General features: G+C 46.4%; 1 protein-coding gene across 3 annotated transcripts in view; it reads left to right on the top strand.

The window, feature by feature from the left end:
* Window positions 1-19,727, top strand: part of LOC139570836 (cdc42 effector protein 4-like) — a 43,889-nt gene extending 24,162 nt beyond the window's left edge. Inside the window, exons 1-2 of one of the 3 annotated variants that reach the window (XM_071393065.1) lie at window positions 1,330-1,651; window positions 7,082-14,541. In XM_071393065.1, coding sequence (XP_071249166.1) covers window positions 7,293-8,396 — 1,104 coding nt within the window. In that variant the 5' untranslated portion in view covers window positions 1,330-1,651; window positions 7,082-7,292 and the 3' untranslated portion in view covers window positions 8,397-14,541. Of the gene's footprint in view, window positions 1-1,329; window positions 1,652-7,081; window positions 14,542-18,081 lie in introns of those variants that run through there. The other 2 variants (XR_011674173.1, XM_071393055.1) reach the window with 2 other exon arrangements.
* Window positions 19,728-26,247: the final 6,520 nt, after the last annotated feature.

The following is a 26,247-nucleotide window of genomic DNA, read 5'->3' as shown; positions in this document are numbered from 1 at the left end:
TGAACTGCACTACCTGAGCCACTTGTGTGGGTTGTAGACTCCGTCTCATGCTACCACTAGAGTGAGAGCACCGCCAGCATTCAAAAGTGACCAAAACATCAGCCAGGAAGCATAGGAACTGAGAAGTGGTCTGTGGTCACCACCTGCAGAATCACTCCTTTTTTGGGGGTGTCTTGCTAATTGCCTATAATTTCCACCTTTTGTCTATTCCATTTGCACAACAGCATGTGAAATTTATTGTCAATCAGTGTTGCTTCCTAAGTGGACAGTTTGATTTCACAGAAGTGTGATTGACTTAGAGTTACATTGTGTTGTTTAAGTGTTCCCTTTATTTTTTTGAGCAGTGTACTTTCACTCTATTAGTCAGGGTTTTTAACATGCTGTGCAGTGTGTACCAAGAAAAGCAAGTCAAGGTGAAGTGGGTATCTTATCAAATGTATTACTTGTGGTGAATATCAGTGCAGTGTTTCTCAGTCTTTTCCAAACCAGGGACCGGCAAGCTATGGCTTTTCACTGCTCAAAGGACTTCTTGTAAGAAAGAGGACATCTGGTGTAGACCAGGAAGAGGACATCTGGTGTAGACCAGGAAGAGGACATCTGGTGTAGACCAGGAAGAGGACATCTGGCGTAGACCAGGAAGAGGACATCTGGCGTAGACCGGGCAGAGGGCATCTGGCGTAGACCGGGAAGAGGGCATCTGGCGTAGACCGGGAAGAGGGCATCTGGCGTAGACCGGGAAGAGGGCATCTGGCGTAGACCGGGAAGAGGGCATGTGGCGTAGACCGGGAAGAGGGCATGTGGCGTAGACCGGGAAGAGGGCATGTGGCGTAGACCAGGAAGAGGGCATGTGGCGTAGACCAGGAAGAGGGCATGTGGCGTAGACCAGGAAGAGGGCATGTGGCGTAGACCAGGAAGAGGGCATGTGGCGTAGACCAGGAAGAGGACATGTGGCGTAGACCAGGAAGAGGAACGTGTATTAGCATGCGTGCAAAGCTTTTTGGTTGAAGGCTGATGCCTTTTGCGGCACACACACTTGATGCCTCTGCAATGTACACACACACACACACACACTTGATGCCTCTGCAATGTACACACACACACACACCTGATGCCTCTGTAATGTACACACACACACACACACACACACACACACACACACACACACACACACACACACACACACACACACACACACACACACACACACACACACACACTTGATGCCTCTGCAGCCCTCAGACATTCACTCAGACAGGAAGTAGGGTCATCCGCTTGCCTTGCAGGGGGGGTTGGTAATCACGGAGACAGAAGCAGCAGGACTGTAGTTGCCGTGGAGACAACAGCAGGTGAAGGCATTGTAAACAGGAAGTGGATTGAGGCTATGCCTCGACTGGCAGAGGGGCGGAGCCTCGGAGAGAGAGCGAGAACGAGGTCGACGGCTCTGCTGGGCTGCACCCTGCTGCCTGCTACCAGGAAACCTCGGCAGTCAAAATCTGTGGCTTCCTCCCCACCACCACCACCCATTCTAAACCGAGACTTTGTAAATGTGTTATGAGAGCAGAGCTAGGAGGAGAGAGTTCTGGAAGGAGTGAGGAGTAAAGAAAGGAAAAGACAGCAGCGTGATCAGATACAGGGATTGGCAGTGGAGCAGGTCAGTACATGGGTGATGGGTTGAAGCTGTGGAGCAGGTCAGTACATGGGTGATGGGTTGAAGCAGTGGAGCAGGTCAGTACATGGGTGATGGGTTGAAGCAGTGGAGCAGGTCAGTACATGGGTGATGGGTTGAAGCTGTGGAGCAGGTCAGTACATGGGTGATGGGTTGAAGCAGTGGAGCAGGTCAGTACATGGGTGATGGGTTGAAGCAGTGGAGCAGGTCAGTACATGGGTGATGGGTTGAAGCAGTGGAGTACATGGTCAGTACATGGGTGATGGGTTGAAGCAGTGGAGCAGGTCAGTACATGGGTGATGGGTTGAAGCAGTGGAGCAGGTCAGTACATGGGTGATGGGTTGAAGCAGTGGAGCAGGTCAGTACATGGGTGATGGGTTGAAGCAGTGGAGCAGGTCAGTACATGGGGGATGGGTTGAAGCAGTGGAGCAGGTCAGTACATGGGTGATGGGTTGAAGCAGTGGAGCAGGTCAGTACATGGGTGATGGGTTGAAGCAGTGGAGCAGGTCAGTACATGGGGGATGGGTTGAAGCAGTGGAGCAGGTCAGTACATGGGTGATGGGTTGAAGCAGTGGAGCAGGTCAGTACATGGGTGATGGGTTGAAGCAGTGGAGCAGGTCAGTACATGGGTGATGGGTTGAAGCTGTGGACAGGTCAGTACATGGGTGATGGGTTGAAGCTGTGGACAGGTCAGTACATGGGTGATGGGTTGAAGCTGTGGACAGGTCAGTACATGGGTGATGGGTTGAAGCAGTGGACAGGTCAGTACATGGGTGATGGGTTGAGGCATTATTTGAGCGTAATCATTTGTGTACTATGTATGTAGGTCTGTGTGGTACATATTGATTTGTAGGGACCCTCATTAGGGTGGGCTTTCAGCATGGCATGTTGCATCATTTTCATGTGTTTCCTGGTTGACTTTCACATGTTTCACAGAAGCACTGCAGCTCTTTCTATTAGCCAACCTGTTTTCTATTGTACTGCTCCTCTTCTTCAGGTCAGCAGCCTGGGGTGACTATAGACGCAGCCTGGGGTGACTATAGACGCAGCCTGGGGTGACTATAGACGCAGCCTGGGGTGACTATAGACGCAGCCTGGGGTGACTATAGCAGCGGCCTGGGGTGACTATAGCAGCGGCCTGGGGTGACTATAGCAGCGGCCTGGGGTGACTATAGCAGCGGCCTGGGGTGACTATAGCAGCGGCCTGGGGTGACTATAGCAGCAGCAGCCTGGGGTGACTATAGCAGCAGCAGCCTGGGGTGACTATAGCAGCAGCAGCCTGGGGTGACTATAGCAGCAGCAGCCTGGGGTGACTATAGGGGTGATGTCAGGGCAGTAGAAGAGTCTGGTCTGAACACTGTAGGTCATAACAGTGATGCAGTAACGTACGTTGTCAGGTCAGCTGCCTGTCAGGACTCATCTCTCTCTCCTGGAGGAATGCTCTGAGTACACACACACACACACACACACACACACACACACACACACACACACACACACACACACACACACACACATACATACTCCTACTGAATCACCTGCCTTCCCTAGCTGAAGGGCATAGTTCTCTGTTCACTAAAAGCAGCATGGCCTCTATGAACCTGATCTGGTCTGTTCACTAAAAGCAGCATGGCCTCTATGAGCCTGATCTGGTCTGTTCACTAAAAGCAGCATGGCCTCTATGAGCCTGATCTGGTCTGTTCACTAAAAGCAGCATGGCCTCTATGAGCCTGATCTGGTCTGTTCACTAAAAGCAGCATGGCCTCTATGAGCCTGGTCTGGTCTGTTCACTAAAAGCAGCATGGCCTCTATGAGCCTGGTCTGGTCTGTTCACTAAAAGCAGCATGGCCTCTATGAGCCTGGTCTGGTCTGTTCACTAAAAGCAGCATGGCCTCTATGAGCCTGATCTGGTCTGTTCCCTAAAAGCAGCATGGCCTCTATGAGCCTGATCTGGTCTGTTCCCTAAAAGCAGCATGGCCTCTATGAGCCTGATCTGGTCTGTTCCCTAAAAGCAGCATGGCCTCTATGAGCCTGATCTGGTCTGTTCCCTCCGGTCGAGGCTATTTTTCACTGTTTACACTACATTATGCTACTGTTGTGTCTACAACGATGACAAGGACATTTTCAAAGTCAAAATAGAACATTGAGCTTTTTCCACCATTAAGTAGTATTATAAGGCCATTGGCAACAGTTTGGCCCTTTCTCTCTGTGTTCATATATGACTGTGTGTGATGTACGGTACGACATGCTGTTGGTCGTACTGTACGTTGTTATGGGTTACGGCAGTGTGCTGCTTTACGGATGAATGGCTTGTCAGAATGAGTGGCACATGTCATTAAACGACAGAGTGATGTACAATGTGAAACTGTGCAGATGTGCGTTCTTTGACAGATATAACACTGTGGTCTGGGGTTTAACAGTCTGGCTCTTTCTCTGTGTGTTCATATAGGCCTGGTCTGGGGTTTAACAGTTAGGCTCTTTCTCTGTGTGTTCATATAGGTCTGGTCTGGGGTTTAACAGTTAGGCTCTTTCTCTGTGTGTTCATATAGGTCTGGTCTGGGGTTTAACAGTTTGGCTTTTCTAGTCCAGTCTCCTGATGGATCCCAAACACCCCTCTATAATGTAGCAGTGGTACAGTCCAGTCTCCTGCTGCACCACCTGGTGCCAGAGAGAGATCCCTCCGGGTCAGTCAGACAGACAGGAACACAAACAAAGACAGTTCAATCAGTAATACTGTGATATTGTGGTCTAGGGTTTAACAGTTTGGCCCTTCCTTTCTGTGTTCATATAGTACTGTGGTCTGGGGTTTAACAGTTAGGCTCTTTCTCTGTGTGTTCATATAGTACTGTGGTCTGGGGTTTAACAGTTTGGCCCTTCCTTTCTGTGTTCATATAGTACTGTGGTCTGGGGTTTAACAGTTTGGCCCTTCCTTTCTGTGTTCATATAGTACTGTGGTCTGGGGTTTAACAGTTTGGCCCTTCCTTTCTGTGTTCATATAGTACTGTGGTCTGGGGTTTAACAGTTTGGCCCTTCCTTTCTGTGTTCATATAGTACTGTGGTCTGGGGTTTAACAGTTTGGCCCTTCCTTTCTGTGTTCATATAGTACTGTGGTCTGGGGTTTAACAGTTTGGCCCCTCCTTTCTGTGTTCATATAGTACTGTGGTCTGGGGTTTAACCCTTCCTTTCTGTGTTCATATAGTACTGTGGTCTGGGGTTTTGAACCTCAATTTCAATGCATGGTGGCAGTATACTCCCCTACTGTTCAATGTCATTTTCAATGCACTTAAAAAAAAAGTGCCCCAAATATACCCTATAATAGTACACTTCTTTTGTACAGAGCACAATGGGCCCTGGTCTAAAGTAGTGCACTATGTAGGGAATATGGTGCAATAGTGCACTACTTTAGACCAGGGCCCAGTGGCACCCTATTCCCTACATAGTGCACTACTTTAGACCAGGGCCCTATGTAGGGAATAGGGTGCCACTGGGCCCTGGTCTAAAGTAGTGCACTATGTAGGGAATATGGTGCCATTAGGGCCACGTATCATGTCAAATGTAGATGCCAGAGCGGTGTTAGTTATCATTCCAGGGTTGAACCATGAATGCTTATGCTTCCTGTAATTAGACGTTTTAGCCTCTTAGATTCTTAGTCGGTTATTGGTTTAATGTGAGTTTACATTTTGTGTTGGCTGTGAAACGTTCTTTTAAACATCAAGTCTGAGATAGTTACGGCTCTTGTTCGATCGATCATTTCACTGCAATAAATAATGTTAAAGGTACAATATAGGATAATGACTGCTGTTCTTTTAAATGTACAATCTGGGATATGTACTGCTGTTTACATGTTATTTCACAGCAAAATGAAGGTTAAACTACAGATGAATAAGTTAGTAGCCTAAACTGTCCTCCAGGATGGGTTCTGTTCCACTGCAGCACGGCTATCAGTATTACTGATTGAACTGTCTCTGTTTGTGTTCCTGTCTGACTGACCCGGAGGGATCTCTCTCTGGCACCTGGTGGTGCAGCAGGAGACTGGACTGTACCACTGGTCCATTTATAAAGGGGTGTTTGGGATGCATCAGGAGACTGGACTGTACCACTGGTCCATTATATAGGGGTGTTTGGGATGCATCAGGAGACTGGACTGTACCACTGGTCCATTTATAAAGGGGTGTTTGGCATGCATCAGGAGACTAGACTAGGGGTTAACCGATTGTGATTTTTCAACGCCGATACCGATTTTAATCGGACAATTTTTATATATATATATATTTGTAATGACAATTACAAAAATACTGAATGAACAATGAACACTTTATTTATTTCACCTTAATATAATACATAAATAAAATCTATTTAGTCTCAAATAAATAAGGAAACGTTAAATTTGGTGGGAGGCTCAGAACATATGAAAGCTGGTGGTTCAATATTCCCAGTTAAGGAGTTTTAGGTTGTGGTTATTATAGGAATTATGCCGCGTCAACTATTTCTCTCTCTACCATTTTATTTCATATATCTTTGACTATTGCATGTTCTTATAGGCACTTTAGTATTGCCAGCCTAATCTCAGGAGTTGATAGGCTTGAAGTCATAAACAGCGCTGTGCATCCCAGCATTGCTAAGAGCTGCTGGCAAATGCAGGAAAGTGCTGTTTGAATGAATGCTTACGAGCCTGCTGCTGCCTACCACTGCTCTGTCAGACTGCTCTATCAAATCATATACTTAATTATAATAAACACACAGAAATACGAGCCTTTGGTCATTAATATGGTCAAATCCGGAAACTATAATTTCGAAAACAAAACGTTTATTCTTTCAGTGAAATACGGAACCGTTCCGTATTTTATCGAACGGGTGGCAACCCTAGTACCACTAAGGTCCTTTTGACTCTACACTCACGTAACAGGTGGTTAGCCTGCCACACAGTTTCCTCGTGGATTGCAATGTAATTGGCGTCCAAAAACGCTTATTAACGATTGTTATGAAAACTTAAAATCGGCCCTAATTAATCGGCCATGCCAATTTTAATCAGTCGAGCTCTAGACTGGACCACTGGTCAATTATAGAGGGGTGTTTGGGATGCATCAGACTGGACCACTGGTCCATTATATAGGGGTGTTTGGGATGCATCAGGAGACTGGACTGGACCACTGGTCCATTATATATAGGGGTGTTTGGGATGCATCAGGAGACTGGACTGGACCACTGGTCCATTATATAGGGGTGTTTGGGATGCATCAGGAGACTGGACTGGACCACTGGTCCATTTTATATAGGGGTGTCAGATCTGAGTTTATATCTAAAACGTGTTGTTATCCACTCTTGTTTCAGAGCAGTGATACGATGACATGGTATGAAACAATGTCTTGTCATGATCATATATATCTAATGTTGTTTTCCCCTCTTTCTTTTCAGATTGAGCCACCCAGGAACTGAAGACGTGTTATTGTTTCTGGGGACTGCAATGAGTGTGACACGGATCTACCTTGAAGACTTCCCAAACACTTCTATCTTTGAACTCCTTACAAAGAAAGAGATCTGGGCTACTGACTGACTGACTGACTGACTGTGTGTGTCTGTGTGACAGACTGTGAGTGTCCGAGGTGTGTGACCTCAACCAGCAACCATGCCCATCCTAAAGCAGCTGGTATCTGGTTCGTCCCAGACCAAACAGCGCCGCTCCCGTATGGACCTGACCCGGGAGATGATCAGCGCCCCCCTGGGGGACTTCCGCCACACCATGCACGTGGGGCGCAGCGGGGACGCCTTCGGGGACACCTCTTTCCTCTCCACCCACTCCGGGGAGGCCCCCCATCAGGCCGAACCCCAGGCCCATCCCCACTCCCCCCGCCCGGGCCTTTTATCCAGAACCTTCCGCAGCAGCAAACGCTCCCAGTCCGTCACCAGGGTGGACCAGAGAGACTGCTCGCTAGCGCCACCCGGTGGCTCGCCCACCTTCGTGAAGAACGCCATGTCTCTCCCCTTCCTCAATGATGAAAACGGTGACCATGTTGATGGAGGACACAGGGTGCCTAAGAGCCTCTCATCCAGCCCACTGAAACAACTGAATGAGCAGGATGGAGGTGGAGGTACCTGGCCGTCTAATGGGGCCGCTGCTGGGGCCCGCTCTCTGGAGCTGGATGAGAGGAGCTTTGGGGAGCTGACTGACCTGCCAAGCCCCAGCCGCGGGTACTACGGAGGGGGGATGAAGCACGCTGTGTCGGTCATGTCGTTCCACATCGACCTGGGGCCCTCCATGTTGGGGGACATCCTGGGGGTGATGGAGAAGGAGGATGATGATCTGGGATACGAGGAGGGGAAGAGCAATGAGGGACGGGCCTCTCCTACACTACTCCTGGGGAGGGAGGTGGGAGGAGAGGAGGAGGGAGAAGAAGAAGAACCGGAAGCTGAGCTGCTGCAGGAGGAGGCGGTCCCTGTACCTGTGAGTCCAACCAGCTCTGTAGAACCTGAGGTGGGAGAGGATGAGGGAGCACCCTACACCCCAGAGTACACCCCAGAGCCCCGCCCTAAACACCTGCAGCACCAATTAGATACCTGTTCTGTGTCAAGCTCCGCCTCTGGCTCCGCCCACGTGGAGCAGGGGAAACCAGACGGACAGCTCCACGGGGGGGATACGGACAGTGCCACTTTCAGCGCCCCACCTGAGGAGGAGGAGCTGGGAAAGTTTTCTTCCTTCTTGGAGGACGAGGATGATGAGATCCATGTATGAAACAAGACGTACAAGCTCAAACCATATACGGAGCGGATAAGTGTGTGTTAATACAGATGGATAGATTCTATACTGAGTGGATATGGATGAGTACAGATGGATAGATTCTATACTGAGTGGATATGGATGAGTACAGATGGATAGATTCTATACTGAGTGGATATGGATGAGTACAGATGGATAGATTCTATACTGAGTGGATATGGATGAGTACAGATGGATAGATTCTATACTGAGTGGATATGGATGAGTACAGATGGATAGATTCTATACTGAGTGGATATGGATGAGTACAGATGGATAGATTCTATACTGAGTGGATATGGATGAGTACAGATGGATAGATTCTATACTGAGTGGATATGGATGAGTACAGATGGATATGGATGAGTACAGTATAAAGTCAACTGTATAACGGCCCACATCACAACAGAGACATATAGACTGGATGGCTTACATGATGCTGTGGACGACGTGTTGAGTTGATACAGGAATGAATGAATTACTACTGTGGATGAAACTACTCTATAAAGGCCCATATTATGACAGAGATGTACAGTCTATACTGGGTGGATATGGATCACAGTAGCAGCACCTCCTCTGGTAGAGTGAATGATGTGAATTAAATAGAAGAAGAAACCGCTACTACTGTCCTTCCTGTGAGAAAACAAACATCTGGACATAGCCATGTGGACTGGGATCTGTGGACTGGGATCCTGCTTCAGGGACAAAGGGAAAGACAGTCTGTAGGACACTGGCTCCTTCTGGATGAATACAAACCCCATCTGTTACGTACAGAACAGCTTGCTAACTTCTCCCTCACACACACCACGTTACAGCTTCTGTCTGTCTGCACACTGAGAGAACTGACATGGAAGAGCAGTCCAAGTGTGTGAACTCATGCATTTAGGAGAGACACTTAAGAAAATAACATTTTGATAAACAACATGTCTTTATTAAGCCTCTGTCCAGTGCTATTCATTCCCTTTACATGTGTCATAATAATAAGGGCTTTTCTTCATTGTTGATCTGTGCCATTTCATATGATGTAGCTCCTCTCTTGTTCTGTGCTCCTCTCTGCCTGTTAAGTGGAACTGTGTTGGTGTAATCAAGTGGTCTGGCCGGAACAGAGAGCTACTGTTACCGTGGTGATGGGGACCTGGCTGCCTGTCTGTCACAACAAAAAGGCTTGTGTTGTGTGTATCACTCCACCAGCTGTGATGAGGCTTTTTCCATGCTAGAGCCTGGTAGAGAATCTTTACTAGAGCCAGCTAGCTATAAAATCGTGACTGGAGCCTGCTAGCTACAACATTGTGACTAGAGCATGCTAGCTACAACATTGTGACTAGAGCCTGCTAGCTACAACATTGTGACTAGAGCCTGCTAGCTACAACATTGTGACTAGAGCCTGCTAGCTACAACATTGTGACTAGAGCCTGCTAGCTACAACATTGTGACTAGAGCATGCTAGCTACAACATTGTGACTAGAGCATGCTAGCTACAACATTGTGACTAGAGCCTGCTAGCTACACTACTGTTCAAAAGTTTGGGGTCACTTAGAAATGTCCTTGTTTTCCATGAAAACAAACATGAAATGAGTTGCAAAATGAATAGGAAATATAGTCAAGATGTTGACAAGGTTATAAAAATTGTTTTTAAATTAAATATTAGTATCCTTCCAACGTTGCTTTTGTCAAAGAATCCCCCATTTGCAGCAATTACAGCCTTGCAGACCTTTGGCATTCTAGTTGTCAATTCGTTGAGGTAACCCCATGCATGCTTCCTGAAGCACCTCCCACAAATTGGATTGGCTTGATGGGCACTTCTTACGTACCATACGGTCAAGCTGCTCCCACAACAGCTCAATAGGGTTGAGATCTGGTGACTGTGCAGGCCACTCCATTATAGACAGAATACCAGCTGACTGCTTCTTCCCTAAATAGTTTTTGCATAGTTTGGAGCTGTGCTTTGGGTCATTGTCCTGTTGTAGGAGGAAATTGGCTCCAATTAAGCACCGTCCACAGGGTATGGCATGGCGTTGCAAAATGGAGTGATAGCCTTCCTTCTTCAAGATCCCTTTTACCCTGTACAAATCTCCCACTTTACCACCACCAAAACACCGCCGACCATCACATTGCCTCCACAATGTTTGACAGATGGCGTCAAGCACTCCTCCAGCATCTTTTCATTTTTTCTGCGTTTCATGAATGTTCTTTGTGATCCGAACACCTCAAACTTAGATTAGACTGTCCATAACACTTTTTTCCAATCTTCCTCTGTCCAGTGTCTGTGTTCTTTTGCCAATCTTAATCTTTTCTTTTTATTGGCCAGTTTGAGATATGGCTTTTTCTTTGCAACTCTGCCTAGAAGGCCAGCATCCCGGAGTCACCTCTTCACTGTTGACATTGAGACTGGTGTTTTGCGGGTACTATTTTATGAAGCTTCTTGTTGAGAACGTGTGAGGCGTCTGTTTCTCAAACTAGACACTCTAATGTACTTGTCCTCTTGCTCAGTTGTGCACCGGGGCCTCCCACTCCTCTTTCTATTCTGGTTAGGGCCAGTTTGCGCTGTTCTGTGAAGGGAGTAGTACACAGCGTTGTACTAGATCTTCAGTTTCTTTGCAATTTCTCGCATGGCCTTCATGAAGAGCCATGCTTCATTTCTCAGAACAAGAATAGAGTGATGAGTTTCAGAAGAAAGTCTTTTGTTTCTGGCCATTTTGAGCCTGTAATCGAACCCACAATTGCAGATGCTCCAGATACTCAACTAGTCTAGAGAAGGCCAGTTTTATTGCTTCTTTAATCAGAACAACAGTTTTTAGCTGTGCTAACATGCAAAAGGGTTTTCTAATGATCAATTAGACTTTTTAAAATGATAAACTTGGATTAGCTAACATATCGTGCCATTGGAACACAGGAGTGATGGTTGCTGATAATGGGCCTCTGTACACCTATGTAGATATTCCCTTAAACTTTTGAACAGTAGTGTATAACATCTTGACTAGAGCCTGCTACCTATAGCATCTTGACTAGAGCCTGCTACCTATAACATCTTGACTAGAGCCTGCTACCTATAACATCTTGACTAGAGCCTGCTAGCTATAACATCTTGACTAGAGCCTGCTAGCTATAGCATCTTGACTAGAGCCTGCTAGCTATAGCATCTTGACTAGAGCCTGCTAGCTATAGCATCTTGACTAGAGCCTGCTAGCTATAGCATCTTGACTAGAGCCTGCTAGCTATAGCATCTTGACTAGAGCCTGCTAGCTATAGCATCTTGACTAGAGCCTGCTAGCTATAGCATCTTGACTAGAGCCTGCTAGCTATAGCATCTTGACTAGAGCCTGCTAGCTATAGCATCTTGACTAGAGCCTGCTAGCTATAGCATCTTGACTAGAGCCTGCTAGCTATAGCATCTTGACTAGAGCCTGCTAGCTATAGCATCTTGACTAGAGCCTGCTAGCTATAGCATCTTGACTAGAGCCTGCTAGCTATAGCATCTTGACTAGAGCCTGCTAGCTATAGCATCTTGACTAGAGCCTGCTAGCTATAGCATCTTGACTAGAGCCTGCTAGCTATAGCATCTTGACTAGAGCCTGCTAGCTATAGCATCTTGACTAGAGCCTGCTAGCTATAGCATCTTGACTAGAGCCTGCTAGCTATAGCATCTTGACTAGAGCCTGCTAGCTATAGCATCTTGACTAGAGCCTGCTAGCTATAGCATCTTGACTAGAGCCTGCTACCTGTCAGAACAATAGATCATCTAGTTAGTTCATTGTTACATCAACACCAGTTCTGTTTAACATTCTAACTGACATTTTCCTCACATTATCAGTGACATGTTACACAAGTCACCTATTTGTCGGTTGGTGTTTGCCTCAACCTCTTGTCATTTCCTGTAATAAAGCGGACTGTGGGCGGGAGGAGGTTTTCCCTGTTTACCTAGCATTGAGAGTTTAGCCTGAACTCTCCCAGCCTGATGCTGTTGGTAAACCAGTGTTAGGAGGGTCGTAAAGCAGACAGATCGTAGGACCTGTGGCGATTATCAAACACTGGTTACAGCAGGACGTTTAGAGCAGAGAGAAGTGTGTGTACACCAAACTGAAGAGGGGAGAGGTGTGTGTGTGTTCCTCTTTCTCCACCTGCAAAACAGGTTAGATCAGTTTTGTGAAGTTCGGATGCAAATTCTCTGATTCCATTTGCCTATGATTTGTCCATATTTCTCTGCAATGAAAATCCTTCTGCAAGTGTGTGTCAGTCAGGTTCTGCAATCATGTCAGAGCTGACAGGCTACAGAGTGTCTGATAATAACAGCCAACCACTTCCTTCCTTCCCCACTTAGAAAGAAAGGTAGAAACTGTTCATAGCTGCAGTAGTCTAGTGCACCAGTAGTCTAGTGCACCAGTAGTCTAGTGCACCAGTAGTCTAGTGCACCAGTAGTCTAGTGCACCTGGCCTGACTGCATCAACATGTTCTGCATCCCAAAAGCCACCCTGTTCCCTACATTGGGCCCTGTAGGCCCGGGTCCAAGAGAGTGCACTATATAGGGTGCCATTTGGAATGCTGTTCTCACTCACCTCTAGGGCCCTCACTAGGACGGTCCAGCTGTCTCACTATTGAACTGGACCTTTTTAGTGTTCATTAGGGCACACCGTAGCAAAATGTTTTTGCAATAGAAAATGTAACATTTGTGTTGTTATTGGAGACGTCCAGGTAGAATCTCTCCACCTAAATACGGCCCTGGCTGGTAATTATAGCATTATCTTTTGTTGAACCGACGCCTCTGCTCTGTTAAACCAGACGCTGTGTTGTGGTCTGTAACATGTTGATGATGCTTTGTATCTGGACATACAGACAGAGAATATCTGTTCAAATTACTATTTAATTACACAAAGTGTTAATGAAAGACGTGTATAAACAGGGGCGCAACTTTCACTGGGGACAGAGGGGACATGAAAGTGCATCTTTGACCCCCCTGGTTTTATCATTGGAATGTGATATTAAACGAGGCAACGGTGTGCTTTAGGACCATGCGGACGCCTCAGAGGTTGGGTTTGGGGTTTTTATCTGACTGGAGACATGTTGTTTTTGTTGAGATGTCCCCCCCCCCCCCCACTTCTAAAACCAAAGACACGCCCCTGTGTATAAATATGTGTGTCTGGCTTCAGAAAGAAAAGCATTATTGAAGAAGACGACTGTTTCACGGGTATCTATCTGTACGGGGATGCATTACGGTGGCTGACTGTTCCTTTGTTACACTGTGTGAGATCTGTCATTCTTCTAGTGTGGGCAGCAGTGAGTGAATATGCCAGTGAACAGACCTTATTCTTAATAGTGACGTCTATATTGAGTCTCAGTCATAACTCAGTCAACGTCCCAAATCGCACCATATTTCCTATATAGTGACCTACTTTTTTACCAGGGTCCATAGGGAATAACCAGGGTCCATTCATCCTAAATGGCACCCTTTTCCCTATATAGTGCACTAGGGACCAGAAGTAGTGTACTGTAAAGGGCATGGGGTAAAGCCATTTTGGACCCTATACCCTAAGACTGACCAATGAGCATCAGTAATATAATCACAAAGAACTTTGGTTATGGAGCTCAGAGTTATGAGAGCCTGCCAGACTTCTGGTCCTTCCTCCTTGATTGGTGAATCACTGTACATATCCAGTTAAAGGGCAAATATTCTGGCTCTGCTTCTTTGTTGATTTAATCATTGTACTGTTTTTATCAGTTATTAAAGGCTCCCCCTCTGATTTCAGTCGAGCCAGAAATAAATACTGTAATTGTTTCAACATTTTATCTCCTAGAAAAGAAAATGGAAAAACATTGAATTTATTTGTTACAGTATAGTCGTAGTAGCCTGGTATAGTCAGTCTGTTTGACGAGGCTCTATTCACAGTTCTCTCTCCACTTTAACACTAACAGTCAAATATTCACAATTACCCATGTTTAAAATCATGAGGCTGCAATGAAAGCAAAATGGAGGATTCTGTTGCCAATACCTACGTATATTTGTGTTGAAGCTGTATATTATCTCTTGCTATTCTTTGTCTTTATGTGAATAATGTATGTTTTACACGCTCTCCTTACTCTCCCAAATAACTGCTCTATTTTGTAATAAAATACAAGCTGACCGTCATTACTCCACCCGTCTGGTATGTTTTAGAGTCATGTTGCTGTGTTTGCTTTCTGACGTACTGTATTGACCAGCCGTGTTTTGAAGCAGATGCTTACGGGGATCAAATAATATGTTCTACAAAAGGTAAACAAAGACTCTAAGGCTGTGCTTACACAGGCTTACTTACTGATCTTTTGTCTTTTGACCAATCGGATCAGATCTTTTGCCAATAATTGGGTGAAGGATCAGAATAGGTCTGTCTGGTATAAACGCAGCCTATTCTCCCAGGTGCTTTGTCATCAATGTTTCGACCCTTATGTCTTCATTTGATTGTATTGGTTATTGAAGAGTAGCATCCCCTTGTCAGCCACTGACAGACAGTTACATGTACTGTACATGTCTCAGCTAACATACTTAAAGCATCAGTGTAGGTGTTGACTCGGGCTGGACCATGGACCAGAGGGGGGAGGACAGTACTTTGTCTATATGTTCGGTCTGTAGTGTCTGTTTGTGATCAGGTCAAATTCCTGGTACATGTAAATGTAGTTGTCTAATAACGATGATTCTGGAGGATCAGTAATGGGGGAGGGGTCGAAGGAGCAGACAGTCATGGAGACCGGGACCGGGAATCTCTTTGTCCTACCTCCTGCTCCCTGCCGGGGGTAGCTGGCTGGATGGATGAACACAGATCTGATGTGACGGCTGTTTGTTAGGCTGCTGCTCTGAGGGCTGGGTGAACTCAGCTGGGCCCTTGGGGAGGATGGAGGAGGGTCCTACTGTCAACATGGCTGAATCTGTACATGGAGGTCCTGATAGACAATCACTTTGTATCTGTACATGGAGGTCCTGATAGACAATCACTTTGTATCTGTACATGGAGGCCCTGATAGACAATCAGTTTGTATCTGTACATGGAGGCCCTGATAGACAATCAGTTTGTATCTGTACATGGAGGCCCTGATAGACAATCAGTTTGTATCTGTACATGGAGGTCCTGATAGACAATCAGTTTGTATCTGTACATGGAGGCCCTGATAGACAATCAGTTTGTATCTGTACATGGAGGCCCTGATAGACAATCAGTTTGTATCTGTACATGGAGGCCCTGATAGACAATCAGTTTGATTGCGCCGGAAGAAATGGCAGCAGTTTTACGGGAGCCCAACCAATTGTGCTATTATGTGTTTTTTTTCACGTTATTTCTAACTTATTTTGTACATAATGTTTCTGCAACCATATCTTATGGCAAAAAAGAGCTTCTGGATATCAGGACAGTGATCACTCACCTCGGATTAGACAATGATTTTTTCTTCAACAAGCAAGACGCTCAGGACATTCTCCAAACACCCGACAGGGCCGACATCCCCGTTATTTGCAAGAGGAAGAAACGCAGGTACAGAGGACACAGAGTGGGGTGCCTCGGGAGGACCCGCAGAAGGCGAGTGGGAAAGCTGCCGTTAGCGTCAATATTACTCGCCAACGTGCAATCATTGGACAATAAATTAGACGAGGTACGATCACGAATATCCTACCAATGGGACATCAAAAACTGTAATATCCTATGTTTCACGGAATCGTGGCTGAATGACGACATGGATATTATGCTCGCTTCGAGGCAAGCAACACTGAGGCATGCATGAGCGCATCAGCTGTTCCGGACGACTGTGTGATCACGCTCTCCGTATCCGACGTGAGTAAGACCTTTGAACAGGTCAACATACACAAGGCTGCGGGGCCAGACGCATTACAAGGACGTGTGCTCCGGGCATGTGCTGACCAACAGGCAGGTGTCTTCACTGACATTTTCAACATGTCCCTGATTGAGTCTGTTTCAGGCCTGTAATCAAACCCGCAAATGTTGATGCTCCAGATTCTCGACTAGTCTAAAGAAGGCCAGTTTTATTGTTTCTTTAATCAGAACAACAGTTTTCAGCTGTGCTAACATAATTGCAAAAGGGTTTTCTAATGATCAATTAGAATTTTAAAATGATAAACTTGGATTAGCTAACACAACGTGCCATTGGAACACAGGAGTGATGGTTGCTGATAATGGGCCTCTGTACACCTGTGTAGATATCCCATTAAAAATCAGCCGTTTCCAGCAACAATAGTCAATTACAACATTAACAATGTCTACACTGTATTTCTGATCAATTTGATGTTATTTTAATGGACAAAAATTATTCTACAATGTGGAAAATAGTACAAATAAAGCAAAGCCCTTGAATGAGTAGGTGTTCTAAAACCTTTGACTGGTAGTGTACATATACACCCACCAGGAATACATCCACCAGCCACCAAGGTGCAGCAGAGGTCAGACCTGACGGCTCTTAGAACTGCTCATTCTAATTCTACAGTTCACTCTCTCTGGTGCTTTATGATGGACTGGGCTCATTCTAATTCTACAGTTCACTCTCTCTGGTGCTTTATGATGGACTGGGCTCATTCTAATTCTACAGTTCACTCTCTCTGGTGCTTAATGATGGACTGGGTCTCCTCCCCTATTGAAATGCATCCGTCCTTGTACAGCTCCATATCTCAATCACTTAACAGCTGTTCTATCTCTTTCCCTCCCTCCCTCTCTTTCTCTCTGCCTGTCTAATCCTTCTCCATCCCCTCTGTACTGCTGGGTGTTCCTCCAATGCTAGAGGAACCGCTGTTCTATCTCTTTCCCTCCCTCCCCTCCTTTCCTCTTTTTCTTTGTCTTACTTCTCTTCCAATCCTGGGTGTTCCTCCACTGCTAGGACTCTGTTCCAAATAGCTCCCTATTCCCTACATAGTACACAACTTTTGGGGCCTTGTCAAATAGGGAACAGGGTGCTCTTTGGAACACTTCCATTATCCTGATGGCCTGAGTTTAAACACATTTAGTATTGATTATGGTTATTGACGATGGTGATCAATACAAAACGGAGTGCCTTAATTGAATTCCAAATCAACCTCCAGCCTTTACATGCTCCCGAGTGGCGCAGTGGTCTAAGCACTGCATCTCAGTGCTAGAGGTGTCACTACAGACCTGGTTCGATTCCAGGCTGTGTCACAACCGGCTGTGATTGGGAGTCCCATAGGGCGGCGCACAATTGGCCCAGCGTCGTTAGGGTTTGGCCGGGTAAACAAGAATTTGTTCTTAACTGACTTGCCTAGTTAAAGGTTAAAAATACAAATAAACTTCCACCCAGGCCTTAGCCTCCCTCTCTGACTTGTCTTCTGCCACCTAGTGGACTCTGGAGGAAAGACATGGATAGGGGTGTGTCTGGAACAATGGAAACATTAGATCAGTCTACAGGATGTTAGAGTTGTTTGATTGTTTTTCTCTCTGATGACATCTGTTTGTTTCAATGCACAACCTGTTACGAACATTTTAAGCATTGGTTATGTAATTCTGCTTAGGCTATAATCTCTTCTAGGGGGACAGACTGATCTCAGGAAATCACATTTGGTAATGGCAACGTTGACATATTTGTAGTGTTAGACATCCAACTTTAAAAGTACATGGGGAAAATGTTAATTTAAATTTTTTTCATCACTTCCTGAACTGTTATTCTCTCTTTTCACCACTAGGGGGTGGTCACAGCCTTCCAGTGAGTTCCCCTATGTAACCCTTGGCGGGACACAACAGCCTTTTTGCCAAATTCCATGATCAGACTTGGGGTGAGTTCCTATGGGCCCTGGTCAAAGTTAGTGCACTATATAGGGACTAGGGTGTTATTGGGCCCTGGTCAAAAGTAGTGCACTATATAGGGACTAGGGTGTTATTGGGGACGTAGCCTTGCAATGCTTCCAGGACGACGGCATGCAGGAATCTGGAAAGCATTAAGCAACCTGCTGGTAAAAAGAACTGGGAAAGGAGGGAGGGAAGGATGGAGAGAGGAAGGAAGGAAGGAAAGGGAGAGGGATGGAGGGATTGGAGTTGGGGGATGGGAGAGAGAACCAGGAACAGAATGATTGATAGTTTACAACTGTTTTTAGCCTGGCTGTTGTTCCCTCTCCTCCCCTCCTACATGCACGCACACACACACACACACACACAGACACACATGTTACATTCCCTAGAGTGTAATTCTCTTCCTCCATACTAGACCTAACTGAACCACTCCCCAAAATCCCCTCCACCCATAGCAGATCCTATTTTGTCTTGGCTGCCTGCAGAGTTTGTGGGTGCTGTTTTATGGCTCAAAAACATACAGTTTCTGCTGCAATCCAGATTTGACTGAGGGAGGGAGAGAGGGGTGTGTGTGTGTGTGTTTGAGGTTGGGGTGAGAGAAGGAAGATCTGAATGCCGTCCAGACAGATTTTCCCAGGGTCTGCTACACATTCAGTGTCTTTGACCAAATATACACACATGGTCCCGCCTGGCTCAGTTGGTAGAGCATGGCACATGCAACACCAGGGTGGTGGGTTTGATTCCCACGGGGGACCAGTATGAACAAATAGTCAAATGTATATGAAAATCACTACTCTAAGTCTCTCTGGATAAGAGTGTCTGCTAAAATGTACTTGTAAAAATGGTGCATATCTGGGAGAGGGAATACTGTACTGTGTGTTTATGAGAGTCCTTGTACTGTGTGTTTGTGAGAGACTTCGTACTGTATGTTTGTGAGAGACTTCGTACTGTATGTTTATGAGAGTCCTTGTACTGTATGTTTGTGAGGCCTCGTACTGTATGTTTATGAGAGTCCTTGTACTGTATGTTTATGAGAGTCCTTGTACTGTATGTTTATGAGAGGCCTTGTACTGTATGTTGGTAAGAGGCCTCGTACAGTATTTACATGTGCAAACAAGGAAAGATTAGTAATAAATCAACTCTTTATTGTCCAAAGAGAATGTTTGGTTTTTATGCAAGAGTGACATGATAAAGATCCACATACAGTCCATGTGTCTGGACATACTAAATCACATCATGTGTCATGATGCCAAAACAACTATCAATGAGAGAAGGAAACGGAGACAAGTAGCGGGGGAGAAGGAAACGGAGACAAGTAGCAAGGGAGAAGGAAACGGAGACAAGTAGCAAGGGAGAAGGAAACGGAGACAAGTAGAAGGGGAGAAGGAAACGGAGACAAGTAGAAGGGGAGAAGGAAACTGAGACAAGTAGAAGGGGAGAAGGAAACTGAGACAAGTAGAAGGGGAGAAGGAAACGGAGACAAGTAGCAGGGGAGAAGGAAACGGAGACAAGTAGCAGGGGAGAAGGAAACGGAGACAAGTAGCAGGGGAGAAGGAAACGGAGACAAGTAGCAGGGGAGAAGGAAACGGAGACAAGTAGCAGGGGAGAAGGAAACGGAGACAGGTAGCAGGGGAGAAGGAAACGGAGACAGGTAGCAGGGGAGAAGGAAACGGAGACAGGTAGCAGGGGAGAAGGAAACGGAGACAAGTAGCAGGGGAGAAGGAAACGGAGACAAGTAGCAGGGGAGAAGGAAACGGAGACAAGTAGCAGGGGAGAAGGAAACGGAGACAAGTAGCAGGGGAGAAGGAAACGGAGACAAGTAGCAGAGGAGAAGGAAACGGAGACAAGTAGCAGGGGAGAAGGAAACGGAGACAAGTAGCAGGGGAGAAGGAAACGGAGACAAGTAGAAGTGGAGAAGGAAACGGAGACAAGTAGTAGGGGAGAAGGAAACGGAGATAAGAAGTAGTCCTATGCAATAGAATAAATAAAATGCGTTTGTTGATCTTAAAATGGTTTACACTAACATGGAGTCTGATCTTTCTATTGCCCTGGGGATTTCAGCTGAATGTGGAGTTTGGTTCGTCTAGAGATCTGTCAGCACATTCTATTGACTGATTCAATTGATCAGAAATCAATGCTATTATCACTTTCTCTCTCTCTCTATTCAGTCTCCTTTCTGTACCAGACTTGAATAACACACACAGGAGTTACACCAGAGTAGCACACCAGAGTAGCACTAGACTTGAATAACACACACAGAAGTTACACCAGAGTAGCACCAGACTTGAATAACACACACAGAATTTACACCAGAGTAGCACCAGACTTGAATAACACACACAGAATTTACACCAGAGTAGCACCAGACTTGAATAACACACACAGAAGTTACACCAGAGTAGCACCAGACTTGAATAACACACACAGAATTTACACCAGAGTAGCACCAGACTTGAATAACACACACAGAAGTTACACCAGAGTAAACATTTGACGTGATAAGATTGAGGAAGACTGAGCTTTGACTTTTAATGTCAATGTGAACTTTCTGTTGACCAAGTGCTCTGGGCCCATTTATCCATTAATCTATTCATCCACCCATTCATCCATTCATAACCAGCCTTTCCTCTGTTCTACAGAGTCAAATCAATGGGAAAATCTAACGTAAAGAACAGATGAACCATGTTGTCTAGAACAGATGAACCAGGTTGTCTAGAACAGATTAATTAGGTTGTCTAGAACAGATGAACCAGGTTGTCTAGAACAGATGAACCAGGTTGTCTAGAACAGATGAACCAGGTTGTCTAGAACAGATGAACCAGGTTGTCTAGAACAGATGAATCAGGTTGTCTAGAACAGATGAACCAGGTTGTCCAGAACAGATGAACCAGGTTGTCCAGAACAGATGAACCAGGTTGTCTATAACAGATGAACCAGCTTGTCCAGAACAGATGAACCAGGTTGTCCAGAACAGATGAACCAGGTTGTCTATAACAGATGAACCAGGTTGTCCAGAACAGATGAACCAGGTTGTCTAGAACAGATGAACCAGGTTGTCTAGAACAGATGAATCAGTTGGTCTAGAACAGATGAACCAGGTTGTCTATAACAGATGAACCAGGTTGTCTAGAACAGATGAACCAGGTTGTCCAGAACAGATGAACCAGGTTGTCTAGAACAGATGAACCAGGTTGTCTACAACAGATGAACCAGGTTGTCCAGAACAGATGAACCAGGTTGTCTACAACAGATGAACCAGGTTGTCCAGAACAGATGAACCAGGTTGTCTAGAACAGATGAACCAGGTTGTCTACAACAGATGAACCAGGTTGTCCAGAACAGATGAACCAGGTTGTCCAGAACAGATGAACCAGGTTGTCTACAACAGATGAACCAGGTTGTCCAGAACAGATGAACCAGGTTGTCTAGTACAGATGAACCAGGTTGTCTAGAACAGATGAACCAGGTTGTCTAGAACAGATGAACCAGGTTGTCTAGAACAGATGAACCAGGTTGTCTATAACAGATGAACCAGGTTGTCTAGTACAGATGAACCAGGTTGTCTAGAACAGATGAACCAGGTTGTCTAGAACAGATGAACCAGGTTGTCTAGAACAGATGAACCAGGTTGTCTAGAACAGATGAACCAGGTTGTCTAGAACAGATGAACCAGGTTGTCTAGAACAGATGAACCAGGTTGTCTAGAACAGATGAACCAGGTTGTCTAGAACAGATGAACCAGGTTGTCTAGAACAGATTAATTAGGTTGTCTAGAACAGATGAACCAGGTTGTCTAGAACAGATGAACCAGGTTGTCCAGAACAGATGAACCAGGTTGTCTAGAACAGATGAACCAGGTTGTCCAGAACAGATGAACCAGGTTGTCTAGAACAGATGAACCAGGTTGTCTATAACAGATGAACTAGGTTGTCCAGAACAGATGAACCAGGTTGTCTAGAACAGATGAACCAGGTTGTCCAGAACAGATGAACCAGGTTGTCTAGAACAGATGAACCAGGTTGTCCAGAATAGATGAACCAGGTTGTCCAGAACAGATGAACCAGGTGGTCTAGAACAGATGAACCAGGTTGTCTAGAACAGATGAACCAGGTTGTCCAGAACAGATGAACCAGGTTGTCTAGAACAGATGAACCAGGTTGTCTAGAACAGATGAACCAGGTTGTCCAGAACAGATGAACCAGGTTGACTAGAACAGATGAACCAGGTTGTCCAGAACAGATGAACCAGGTTGTCCAGAACAGATGAACCAGGTTGACTAGAACAGATGAACCAGGTTGTCTAGAACAGATGAACCAGGTTGTCTATAACAGATGAACCAGGTTGTCTATAACAGTTGAACCAGGTTGTCTATAACAGATGAACCAGGTTGTCCAGAACAGATGAACCAGGTTGTCTAGAACAGATGAACCAGGTTGTCTAGAACAGATGAACCAGGTTGTCTAGAACAGATGAACCAGGTTGTCTAGAACAGATTAACCAGGTTGTCTAGAACAGATGAACCAGGTTGACTAGAACAGATGAACCAGGTTGTCCAGAACAGATGAACCAGGTTGTCCAGAACAGATGAACCAGGTTGTCCAGAACAGATGAACCAGGTTGTCCAGAAAATATGAACCAGGTTGTCCAGAACAGATGAACCAGGTTGTCTAGAACAGATGAACCAGGTTGTTCAGAACAGATGAACCAGGTTGTCTACAACAGATGAACCAGGTTGTCTACAACAGATGAACCAGGTTGTCTAGACCAGATGAACCAGGTTGTCCAGAACAGATGAACCAGGTTGTCTAGAACAGATGAACTAGGTTGTCTAGAACAGATGAACCAGGTTGTCTAGAACAGATGAACCAGGTTGTCTATAACAGATGAACTAGGTTGTCTAGAACAGATGAACCAGGTTGTCTACAACAGATGAACCAGGTTGTCTACAACAGATGAACCAGGTTGTCTATAACAGATGAACCAGGTTGTCTAGAACAGATGAACCAGGCTGTCTAGAACAGATGAACCAGGTTGACCAGAACAGATGAACCAGGTTGTCTAGAACAGATGAACCAGGTTGACCAGAACAGATGAACCAGGTTGTCTAGAACAGATTAACCAGGTTGTCTAGAACAGATTAACCAGGTTGTCCAGAACAGATGAACCAGGTTGTCTAGAACAGATGAACCAGGTTGACCAGAACAGATGAACCAGGTTGTCCAGAACAGATGAACCAGGTTGTCTAGAACAGATGAACCAGGTTGTCTGTAACAGATGAACCAGGTTGACTAGAACAGATGAACCAGGTTGTCTAGAACAGATGAACCAGGTTGTCTAGAACAGATGATCCAGGTTGTCTAGAACAGATGAACCAGGTTGTCTAGAACAGATGAACCATGTTGACTAGAACAGAAGAACCAGGTTGTCTAGAACAGATGAACCAGGTTGTCCAGAACAGATTAATTAGGTTGTCCTAGTGATGTCAAATAGCAGAAAGGAGACGTATCTCCCCTTATCTAGTAGACAGACTGAGGATAGCCCTAACCCTGGGTAGACAGACTGACGATAGCCCTAACCCTGGGTAGACAGACTGAGGATAGCCCTAACCCTGGGTAGACAGACTGACGATAGCCCTAACCCTGGGTAGACAGACTGACGATAGCCCTAACCCTGGGTAGACAGACTGACGATAGCCCTAACCCTGGGTAGACAGACTGACGATAGCCCTAACCCTGGGTAGACAGACTGACGATAGCCATAACCCTGTAGGTCTCCAGACAGCATCCAGCTGGTGGGACCATAAGACACAGAGAGGCCATCCCTGGTCCCACCCCAAACGGGGCAGGCAGGTCACCCGCGATACAAGTCACTATTTGATGTTCATCCATGTCTGAGGATGTCGGGAGATGTCTTGGAAAGTGGCCACTAGAGGAAACAGTGAGCGCTGTTACCTCTCGTCTCACCGCTGCAACTCCCCAACGGGCTCGGGAGGCGAAGGTCAAGTCATGTGTCCTCAGAAACGTGACCCGCCAAACCGTGCTTCTTAACACCCGCTCACTTAACCCAGAAGCCAGCCGCACCACTGTGTCCGAGTAAACACCGTGGTCAGCCTGCAGGCGCCCGGCCCGCCACAAGGAGTCGCTAGAGCGCGATGAGCCAAGTAAAGCCTCCACGGCCAAACCCTCCCCTAACCTGGACGACGCTGGGACAATTGTGTGACGCCCTATGGGACTCCTGATTACGTCTGGTTGTGACACAGCCTGTGATCAAACCTGGGTCTGTAGTGACGCCTCTAGCACTGTGATGCTGTGCCACTCGGGAGGCACAGAAAGTCATTTTTTATATTTATTTGTAAGCCCCCCCCCCCCCCCAAGCATACACACAGGGGCCACCCCAGTCCCAGAGGCCAACCCCTCAAGCATGTCACAGCCCAGGCATCTCAGGCATGCAGCAGAACCTAGATCTCTGCTCTCACAGCTATAGAAACACACCCTGCCCTGCTCACCATATGTGTGACTCCCTATCACTGGGTATGGATGTGTGTGGGGGGGTCAGAGAGGGAGAGATGAATAGTGGGATGGGGTTGTAACACTGGGTTGTGTGCGTGCATGTGTGTCCTCTCCTCTACATCACACTCCTCCTCTTCTACACCCCTCCACATCACACTCCTCCTCTTCTACACCCCTCTACATCACACTCCTCCTCTTCTACACATCACACTCCTCCTCTTCTACACCCCTCCACATCACACTCCTCCTCTCCTCCACATCACACTCCTCTTCTACATCACACTCCTCCTCTCCTCCACATCACACTCCTCCTCTTCTACACCCCTCCACATCACACTCCTCCTCTCCTCCACATCACACTCCTCCTCTTCTACACCCCTCTACATCACACTCCTCCTCTTCTACACCCCTCTACATCACACTCCTCCTCTCCTCCACATCACACTCCTCCTCTTCTACACCCCTCTACATCACACTCCTCCTCTTCTACACCCCTCCACATCACACTCCTCCTCTCCTCCACATCACACTCCTCCTCTACACCCCTCTACATCACACTCCTCCTCTTCTACACCCCTCCACATCACACTCCTCCTCTCCTCCACATCACACTCCTCCTCTTCTACACCCCTCCACATCACACTCCTCCTCTCCTCCACATCACACTCCTCCTCTTCTACACCCCTCTACATCACACTCCTCCTCTTCTACACCCCTCCACATCACACTCCTCCTCCTCCACATCACACTCCTCCTCTTCTACACCCCTCTACATCACACTCCTCCTCTTCTACACCCCTCCACATCACACTCCTCCTCTCCTCCACATCACACTCCTCCTCTTCTACACCCCTCTCTGTCACACTCCTCCTCTCCTCCACATCACACTCCTCCTCTTCTACACCCCTCTACATCACACTCCTCCTCTCCTCCACATCACACTCCTCCTCTCCTCCACCCCTTTCCGTCATACTCATCCTCAGTTCTCAGGAAGGAAGAGATAGAGACAGCAGCAGATGAGAGATCTGGGTGATTATTATTATTATATATTATATTACACAAACACATTCTGACTGTCTTATTCTCCTCTGTCCCTCCCTCTCTCTCTGACCCACCCTCTCTCTCTCTCTCTCTAACCCACCCGCCCTCTCTCTCTCTCTCTGGCAATCCCTCTGTCTGTCTGTCCCTCCCTCTCTCTCTGTCCCGCCCTCTCTCTCTCTCTCTCTCTGTCTGTCCCTCCCTCTCTCTCTGACCCGCCCTCTCTCTCTCTATCTGTCTGTCCCTCCCTCACTCTCTGTCCCTCCCTCTCTCTCTGTCCCTACCACACCCTTTGTCTGTCAGCTCTCTCACGTGCACATACACACAGACTCTCTCATTCTGCAAACACACCCACTCTCACAGTCCTTAAAGCCTTAGACATCTTTCTCAGTTTTTATTTTGAGAATGACAGATACACTAGTTGAGGTATTCCTAAACTGGGGTACGTACAATGCCGTTGGAGGTACGCCAAATAAAAATGTGATTCACTTTTTTTTTTTTTTTTTTTACTGTCTG

Source organism: Salvelinus alpinus, chromosome 1, assembly GCF_045679555.1.
Source record: "Salvelinus alpinus chromosome 1, SLU_Salpinus.1, whole genome shotgun sequence".
Taxonomy (NCBI): Eukaryota; Metazoa; Chordata; class Actinopteri; order Salmoniformes; family Salmonidae; genus Salvelinus; species Salvelinus alpinus.
The sequence above is the reverse complement of the archived record's forward strand: the minus strand, read 5'-3'. Positions and strand labels throughout refer to the sequence as shown.